At 48.7% G+C, this 9647-nt stretch overlaps 1 protein-coding gene across 1 annotated transcript; it reads right to left on the minus strand.

Annotated features, from left to right (window-relative positions):
- Nucleotides 1-4246: 4246 nt before the first annotated feature.
- Nucleotides 4247-5182, minus strand: LOC140265134 (olfactory receptor 14C36-like). Its single transcript, XM_072361017.1, has one exon. The coding sequence runs from the start codon at nucleotides 5180-5182 to the stop codon at nucleotides 4247-4249; it is 936 nt and encodes a 311-aa protein (XP_072217118.1).
- Between the last annotated feature and the right edge of the window lie 4465 nt (nucleotides 5183-9647).

Genomic DNA, 9647 nt, shown 5'->3' on the forward strand with positions numbered 1-9647 from the left:
TGGTGGAAGAGGAGCAGATGGTGGATTGCCAAATGGAGGAAGACCCCATCACTTGTGCATGGATCCCACTCTATGTTGTCCTGGTAAGGACAGCAGGGGGAGGCATCAGGGGGAGACGAGCTGTGCAAAAGGAGGTGAGAGCGAACATGGAGCTGCATCTCACACAGGAATGGTTCCATGGCAGGATGGAAGCAGGGTGTGGTGGGTGGCACATTGCTGAGTGGCTTCTGACAGTACTGCACTGAGATGGGGGCCCCCGATGGCTCCTTTCTTGTCAGGGAGAGCCAAACATTCGTTGGGGACTGCATTCTGTCCATCTCGTATAATAGGAAGGTGCAGCATTGTCACATCCACCAGCGGCAGGACACCAGCATCCACAGGTTCTTTCTGACTGACAGCCGAGAATTTGACAGCCTCTACAACCTCATCACCCACCACCGGGAGACGCCGCTGTGGTACAACAGAATTGAGATGAGGCTGACAGAGCTGGTGCCTCAGTCCAGCCCCTGCAGCAACACAGACTGGGTGCCACGGGATGGCACAAGAGGGACCATACCAATTCCCCTGATAATTTTCTAAGAGGTGTATGTGGGTATGCTACCAATGTTACCAACAAACCTCCACTATTCTGTTTCTAGCCCTTGAATCTTGTAGTATCCGGTAGTTCCTGTACTGTTTTCGAATCAGGAGGATTGGTGTGTTGTATTTTTGACTCACACTCCACCAACAACCTGAGTTTCTGAAAATGATCAATTATTGGCTGGATTGCTTTCCTGTATTTGAGTATGAGGGAGTACTGTTTAATCCAAACCGGCTGAGCTCCCTGCTTTATTCTGAATGCCATTGGTGCTGCATCCTTAGCCCTTCCTTGGGTTTGCACCACACACACTTAAGGGTGAACTTGATCACTTATTTCATCTGAAATCCCAGTCCCTGCAGGGGTAGTGATCAGTGCTAAACTAAGCACCTCTATTAACTGTTCTTCTTTTACCTCAGATTCCAGTTTTCCTTCAGACTTTATTTCAACTCACAGTTGTTCTAGTAAATCTTGCCCTAGCAAAGGCTTTGGGGAATGTGGCACATACAAATCTTTGTGTATTCCTATCTGTTTACCTGGAATAAATTGTAAAGGCCTAAGAAAGTAAGCCTTTTCACTTTGGGGCAGTAGTTTGTACTGCTGTTGTAAAATCATATATGCACAGTAAGAAGCACCCATATCCACCAGAAATTAAACCTCTTTATTCTGCTCCCCTAGCTACTATTTCACCAGTGGATCTGCTAGGGCTAACTTTGCAATCGGAGAAGGTTCCGTCTGACTCAGCTTGGCAGGATTTTTCCACCAGTGTCCCACTGCAGATTGCACACTGCTTTCATTCCGGTAGGGCAGAGCCCTCCCTGGGCTCATCCAGCACACATCTCCCCACCCTCCTGAACTCTTCCTGGGGGAACCTCTGGTTCCTATGGCCCTACCCTAGCACTGCAACAGTAACAGCTGCTGTTGTTCCCAATTTCTTTATTCTCTCTGTTTTTCAATCAGTTCTTTTCTTTTTTCCATCTCACTACACTCTCTTCAGCCATGACATCCCTGTTACACTTTGCTCATCTTTGCCTTCCTCAGCCTGAGTCCTTCCCATCTTCCTCACTTTCCAAACTCTCATTATTACATAAACTACTATCATCATACTTCAGTTTCACCTCTTCCTCCCAAGAGACTTTCGGTGTTAACACTGAGATTTCGGGTTTCCTAGATCTCTGCAGATTTTCTAAATTTCTTCTCACTTCCCTTGCCCTATCCTCTCCACCTCCCCTTTTGCAAGTAGCTCTCTTTGCAGCAGCAGTCTCTGACCCCAACTTTCTCTCTCACTATGAGAGTTCTGCTCTGCTCATGAGGCTACGGTGAGGTTGCTCTCATGTCAGTGTAGATAAACTCACTTCCTCTTAACCCTTTTTCCTCTGTACAATTCTCAGTGGTTTACAGGCTGGTTCTGCCCAGTTCTATGACTAGTTGGGTGCAGGGATTTCACAAAATCCACGCCTCCAGAAAGCGGATACAGGGGAAACCAAAATAATTAAAACCAGCAGCAATGCTCTGAGGAGAAACAAAACAATGTACTAAATATGGTATTGGGATGCAAGATAACACACTAAATTACAGCTAATAAAAGCTTTATTATAGTATTTGTATTATTAGCTGAAGCTAATGAATCAAACATAATAAGAGAGAGACTGTCCAAACAGCTGAAGACCTTACACTGATATAGAAGTGATGCACACATTTGGGATGGGCAGCGGCGAGGAGAGGTGAAGGAGAAGAACGCTGAGATGAAAAGCCCAATCAGGTGACCTTGTCAGGAGTTACATCTCATCTCTGACCACAAAGTCCTCACGAGAATGCAGTTATTCTCCTCCTCTGGGCAGGTAACCGGAAATGGAGCATTAACACATTAACACCGAGTGCGCATAACATCACGATGTTATGATGTGGAATAACAGTAAACAAAACTCATGAAAACATGACAGCCAATTACGATAGCTCCTGAGGATTTCGACTGTTCATGGGATGCTCAAACCAGCACGCTCCCATTGCTACGTGCCATTAATGTGTTTCAGGTTATGTCTCAGATTAAAACAATTATTCAAGAATGTCACTGAGAGATCTGCCCCAAGGTGAGATGGCTCAGCATGGCAGGGGGTGTGAGACTGTCTGGGCAGCTACCTGGAGAGATGGGCACCCCCAGGGCTTTGGAATTTCATCTCTGAGCAACTGCAGGATCCTGAGAAACTGGTACAATATGGGGGAAGGTCTGCTGTGGCCATGGTAATCCCAAAAAGGCACAAATGACTGCAGGTGGCCCACACCTACCGAGCTGTGTTCAACACTGTTCAGCATCCTCCAGGGGAAGAGAGCTGGATCTGCTGACAGTGCTGCAGCATTTGCAACTCCTGGCACAAACCCTGCAGCAGCTCCAAGGTTTTGCCACACGTCCTGTGTTTGCTCCAAGCTCTGGACAGATCCCACTGTCACTCCACCCCTCATAATGAGCTCTGCAGTCACTCCTGCTACAGGTCCTGTAGCTGTTCCAAGTACTACTATAGCAAAAAGGAACAAATTCCTGCCAAGGGAGATTAGCTGTGCCAGCAGGTACAGCCATGTGGTCGCTCCAACCCCTCCAATGAGCCCAGTGGCTGCTCCAAATTCTGTCACAGGTTCTGTGGTGATTCCAGATATGGCAGTGAGATGCGCTCCTGCAACAGCCCAACAGCTGCTGCAGCTCCTACAGTGAACCCTGTGGCTGTTAAAACCCCTGCCACAGGTCCTGGAGTTGCAAACTTATATGCATACATATTAGTATCTATTACTATATATGTTTGTACTATTTGTATGTTTTATATGTTATACTATTAGTATATATGTTTGCAACATCATTATTTTCTATATGTGAAAATATACCATATATATAACGTGTATGTTTGCAAATACATATATATATGCACTTGTCATTATGATTACGTTTTTTTTATTCTCTGTCTCAGTAAGTAGCTTTACTTCAACCCACAAATTCTAAAGCACAGCACTGTCCTGAGTCCCTTACAGATCTCATATAGACTCTTGAAACTGTCCCTGTCACTCAGTGAAGAGCACCAGAAGATCTCGAGGTCTTCTCAGGGAGCAGCTCCTGAGGTACATTCCTTACACCAGCTCTGGAAGAGGCCTCCAGTTCTCTGGCCCTGCTCTGAAGGGGCCTATTGTTATGGCAGTGCCAGCAAGGAGACCAGCTCTGACACAGCCGTTTTTATTGCCGGCTACTGACTGCAGCCCCGGAGTGCTGCTGTAGAGACAACAGGACTGTTGTGAGACACACAAGACCTTCAGGCCTGCACAAATGAGAGGCCTTATTAAGAGCACTGTGACAGAGTAAAGAGAGCAGGAATGAAAAGAGCACGTTGTGCTGCTGCCTGTGGCTGTACCTCCCCCAGACCCAGACAAGGTAAGAAGAGAGAAGACAAAAGGAATTCTCTTTTCCTGAAAGCCCTTTAGGTATCTTTTAATGTATTCGGGGAATCTGTTTCGATGTTTACATGAGCACTTGGAGTGAGAAAATGGAAAGTAGGCAGGAAAGAAGAAGAGAAATAAATTGCAACATTTCATTGCAGATTGCTGTACAAAACTTACAGAATCAAACAATCAAATATGCATAAAACATGAAGAACCATCACTGGGAATCAAGTGAGGAAGATGTGTGCTTTATTGAAGCTGGAATAGTGCATGTTGCATCACCTTCCTGAGAGCGTACTTGATCTCCCTGTTCCTCATGCTGTAGATAATAGGGTTCAGTGTTGGAGGTACCACTGAGTATAGAACTGCCACCATCAGGTCCATGGATGGGGATGAGATGGAAGGGGGCTTCAGGTATGCATAAAAGACAGTGCTGACAAATAGGGAGACCACAGCCAGGTGAGGGAGGCAGGTGGAGAAGGCTTTGTGCCGTCCCTGCTCAGAGGGCATCCTCAGCACGGCAAGGAAGATCTGCACATAGGACACAACTATGAAAACAAAGCACCCAGAGGCTAAACAGGCACTAAAAATGAGGAAAAAAACTTCCCTGAGGTAGTAGCCTGAGCAGGAGAGCTTGAGAATCTGTGGGATTTCACAGAAAAACTGGTTGACAACATTGCCTTGGCAGAGAGGCAGTGAAAACGTACTGGCAGTGTGCAGCAGGGAATAGAGAGCCCCAGTGCCCCAGGCAGCTGCTGCCATGGTGGCACAAGCTCTGCTGTCCATCAAGGTCCCGTAGTGCAGGGGCTTGCAGATGGCAACGTAGCGGTCATAGGACATGATGGTGAGAAGGGAATACTCTGATGAGATGAAGAAGAAAAAGAGATAGAGCTGTGCAGCACATCCTGCGTAGGAGATGGCCCTGGTGTCCCAGAGGGCGTTGGCCATGGCTTTGGGGAGAGTGGTGGAGATGCAGCCCAGGTCAAGGAGGGCCAGGTTGAGCAGGAAGAAGTACATGGGGGTGTGCAGGCGGCGGTCGCAGGCTACGGCTGTGCTGATGAGGCCGTTGCCCAGGAGGGCAGCCAGGTAGATGCCCAGCAAGAGCCAGAAGTGCAGGAGCTGCAGCTGCCGCGTGTCTGCCAACGGCAGCAGGAGGAACTCGCTGATGGAGCTGCTGTTGGGCATCTGCAGTTCCTGGGCTTGGAGTCCTGTTCAGAGTGCAGAAGATAATGACAAGTCCAGACCGATCTCAGAGAAATTCCTCCTGCTATAATATAAAATGTTTTCATTCTCTAACAATAGTGTATATTTAGCAACATTACTTGCAATTTATTTCATGTTGTTCAGCATTCCATAAGCAAAAGAAGCATTTGGAGCTCTAAACTTCCTCTTATTTTCTTATCTTGTCCTGTCTCCCTGGATCTTTTCATCTGTTTCATATCTTTACCCCAACTGCTCTTAGAGCCCCAAACCCAGCCTCTGTGCCATTCAATTTCTTCTTGAAATACTGCCTGTTTGCAGGTTAAGTGAATTATTTTTGTCTACTGTAAATGATGAAAATTTCAATTGGTTCCATCCTATGAGAAAGAGGAGACTGACAGCACATCATGTGCGACTGTTGACAAAACAAGCCATTGATTGAAGAAAAATTCTCAGAGCTGTGACAGTCCCTATGAGATTTCTGCCTCCAATCCTTTATCCCTTCCCTCAGACCAGGAAATAGAAAATCCCTGCTTTGGCTCTCCTCTTGCAAAGCACTATTACAAACATTCAGTTGTGCAGTGGAGCTGTGATCCCCTGCCCCAGGCAGCAGCTGTGGCAGCACAAGCCCTGCCGGGGGGCTCCTTCCCCCCACAAGTGTCCCCGCAGCACCCTGGGCAGCTCCCCGGGCAGGCTGAGTGCTGAGCCTGGCAGGCGGCAGAGTCCCATAGCCGGCACACAGCCCCTGGGGCACAGCAGGGACCCTGCTCTGCAGGACAGCCCTGGGCACCCGCCTGCAGCCCCATATGCACAGCCTGCAGCCGTGCTGGGACACGCAGCCCTCAGGGCTGTACTCTGACACTGCAGCATGGAAGCCCTCAGCTAAAGCAGAAGGCTTTTTCCACAGTAAAGAAACACGCAGTGCCAGAAGCCAGATCTGCTATGGGATGTCCCTGATTAAGTTAACCCTCTATGAAAACCAGCTGCATGGTCTGCAGTGAGACTTACCGTGTTATGATCTGTGTGCAATGCTCCTGCAGTGAGCTCACAGCCTGCTCACACCTCATTCATCCTGTAAGCTCTCTCCCCTTTCTCTCCTCTCCTGTCACCTGCAGGCTGTGCTGTGCACAAGAGCTGCTCCTGGGCACAGCTGTCTCTCTGCAGCACTGCCCTCTTGTATGAGCTCCCTGTGTCCCAGGAGCCTGGTCCAGCTCAGCAGCAGAGGATGTCATGTTTATCCTTCTCACTCATCTCCCCTGAGATGTCCCTGGCTCTTCTTGGCCAACAGCTCATGAAAGACAACAGCATCTTGACTGTGCTTTGAAATCACTGAATTAAACACCAGATTTCAAGTGGTCAGTGATTAATTCCTGACATATGGGGAGTCCTACCAGAGACTGTTTGATGAAACAAAAAGGGCATCCAGAGAAAGACAGAGAGGGTTGAACTTCCCTGTGAAGGGCAGGGATCCAGCTGAGTTACTGCAGGCATCTCATCTCTAAAGGGAAACCCTGAGGCTGAAATGCGGTTCAAATAGTTGCGAAAAAAGAGAAGACAACGATAGAAATCAATGAGAATGTGTTAACCCTTCTCAGTTTGTGAAATACTCACGAGTCCTGTTCAGTTTAAGTTGATACCTCCCAACTACCTGGCTGATCTATCCCAGGGAGATTACTGTAATTTGATCCATTCCTTAAAAGTCTGATGGACTTTGTTGTCAAATCCTTCACTGTGATTCTATCTATCCCATCCTACCTGTGTATAACTCATTTCTTGTACAAGTATTCCCTGTGAAAGACAAACCATAATGGAAGCAGCTTGGACATGGCATCACTGTATTGTAACTGTTGATCACTGTATTTTACTGTTCATCCAATTGCATCACCTTTTCTTCCATTTGCTGGCCAAAAAAAAAAAAAAAAAAAAAAAGGAATTTTTCCTTTTCAGTCTGCAGCAGTTGGTGCAAAGCAGGTTTAACACTGAGCGGATGAATGCAGAGAAGAAGAATGAAGTGAGGAAAAGTGATACAAGTCCCATGGGGCCAATGTTAGCAGAAATTGGGTGCGGTGGTTGAGGAGGACCATTGTCCACACAGCAGCAGAACACTGGGGACATCCTGGATTGACATCAGTTGCACAGTGCTGCTTTAATGTCTTGATTAAACCCAAGTATAAATTAATAGACAATAAGTGTTTGCTGGACTGTTCCTCTTTAAGCTCTCTCCAGGTACCCCTCCATTTTGCTGAACAAGTTCTGAAAACCTGAAGATGATGACAGCAAGGCACAAGGCTCAGGAGGGCTCCTTAGGTGGTAAGGAGCCCCAGGCGGCATTTGCTGCTGATTCCATCCACTTCCAGTGCAGAGAGAAAACTGCACAAAGTGCTCAATGAGACAAAGGCAGAAGTAACAATGAAGTTTCTTGGAGTATTAATGGGCCCATTGAGGGACACTAACAAGGAAACTTCCCAAGGGACTTGTTAGAGAAGATAATTGGAAGCCACAACTACAGGCAGGCAAAGGCACTGGCATGGTGGCTCTGATGCAGAGAAACCCCTCTTTTGCCATACGAAGCAGACAGGCCATGACCTGATTCCCAGACCCTTGGCAGGGTGATCCTGTCCCTCATGTTGGCTCAGGGCTATTCCTGGGCAGTGGGATGGAGGTCTGTATGATGTCAAATGAAAGACACAGGGACAGAAGATCACAGGCTCTGCATGGGGTGCAAGGACACTGTGATGTTCATGTCCCATGTGTGCCCTGTGTCTCATCGCAGGATGTGGGATGTAAGAAAGGCCATGTCTGAGCAGGTAGTCAATCCCAATGTAACTCTGAACTTCACATCTCTCAGTTTCAGTGCCCACCTTTACACACCCCCACATAGTTTGATGTCCTTTATGTTCTGCAGTGCCCAGATGTGCACTCAGTGCTCCAGATGTGGCTGTAGCAGTGCAGAGCAGAGAGGGACGATCCATTCCCTCAGCCAGCTGGCAATACCTTACTTGATGAACTCCAGGGGACCATTGGCCTTCCTGGCCACCTGGGTACATTGCTGACTCACGTTAAGTTTGATGTTGAGCAGGACCACCAGTCCTTTTCATTCAGTCCACCCTCCAGTGTCCCATATCCAGTCAGTGTGTATGTCCAGGGTTGCCCCTACCCAGGTGCACAATCAGGCACTTGTTATGCTTTATGCACTTGGTGCTTAGGACCAACTGGTACCCAGTTTTCTGACCCAGTTCTCCACATCTCTCTGCAAGTCCTCTCCCCACTCAGTGGGGGCAACAACAGCACCTCCTCATCTGGTATCATCAGTAAACTTGCTCAGAACTTCTTCTAGTCCTGCATGCAAGTTATCCAGAAAAATGTGAAAGAGAACTGGCCTTAAGATGGAGCCCTGGGGATCCCTGATAGTGACCACCTACCAGCCTGACAGAACCCTCTGAGTATAATCCTTTGGGCCTGACCTAATGGCCAGCTGCTCACCCACCACATTCTTCTTCTGTCTAACTGTATGCAGGACATTGTGCCCTGAAGGGTGTTGTGAGAAACAGTATCAGAAGCTCTACTGAAATATTCAGCGATAACATCAACAGGCTTCCCTTGGTCAACTAAATGGATAACCTTGTCATAAAAGGACCTTATGTTAACCAGGACCTTTCCCTTGGGAACTTGTGTTTGCTGCGACCAATGACCGAATTGTCCTTCAGCTGTTGAAACAGTGGGAAATCCCTGAGATAGACACCTTCTTCTACAGAATCAGCTCGTCAGGAACAGACAGGCTGCGGCAGTGGCACCGTGCGAAGGCAGAGCCGGGCAACCCCAAGCCAGCTGCCAACTGCTGCTCCTGTGCGCTGAGTCTCAGCCAACCGGAGCTGATGATGCTGCCTCTGACCAGTGAGAGTCCAGGGCCGGGCCGTTGCTGTGAGGCGTGAGGCCTGGGAGTGGCGGCGATTTGCAGCTGTTCTGAGCCCTGCTGTGGGGGGTTATGGGCAGGGGAGGTGTGGGCACAGCAGGGTCCTGGGTCAGTGGGATCCGGTACAGCCTGTGTGCCGACGTTTGGCAGGGCTGAAGCGGCTGCTTCCAAAGCCAGGACGCCCGTGTGCACATTGGGAGCTCGAAATGGATTCCGAGGAGCCTGAGTGGTACGGCCCAGCCGGCAGGCTGCAGTGCAGCCAGCTGAGGCTCAGACCTGACAGGCCTCTCCTCCCGACACTGAGGGTTCCTACAGGAGAGCTTCTGCCTGGAGGGGTCACATCCATACAGCACGGCAGGCTTCGGCTGGTTAGTATGCAAGGATGGCAAAACTCGCAGGCTGCGGCCCCGAGACAGGCAGAGGAAGTCCTGGTGCTGGTGACATCACGCGGGCTGCTGGAATCTGTGTGCTGTCACACTGCGTTTCCATGACGCCAGCGGGGTTGACCCAAGGGAAGCTTTGCTGCCATGTTTGGTA

Source organism: Excalfactoria chinensis, unplaced genomic scaffold (assembly GCF_039878825.1).
Source record: "Excalfactoria chinensis isolate bCotChi1 unplaced genomic scaffold, bCotChi1.hap2 Scaffold_68, whole genome shotgun sequence".
Taxonomy (NCBI): Eukaryota; Metazoa; Chordata; class Aves; order Galliformes; family Phasianidae; genus Excalfactoria; species Excalfactoria chinensis.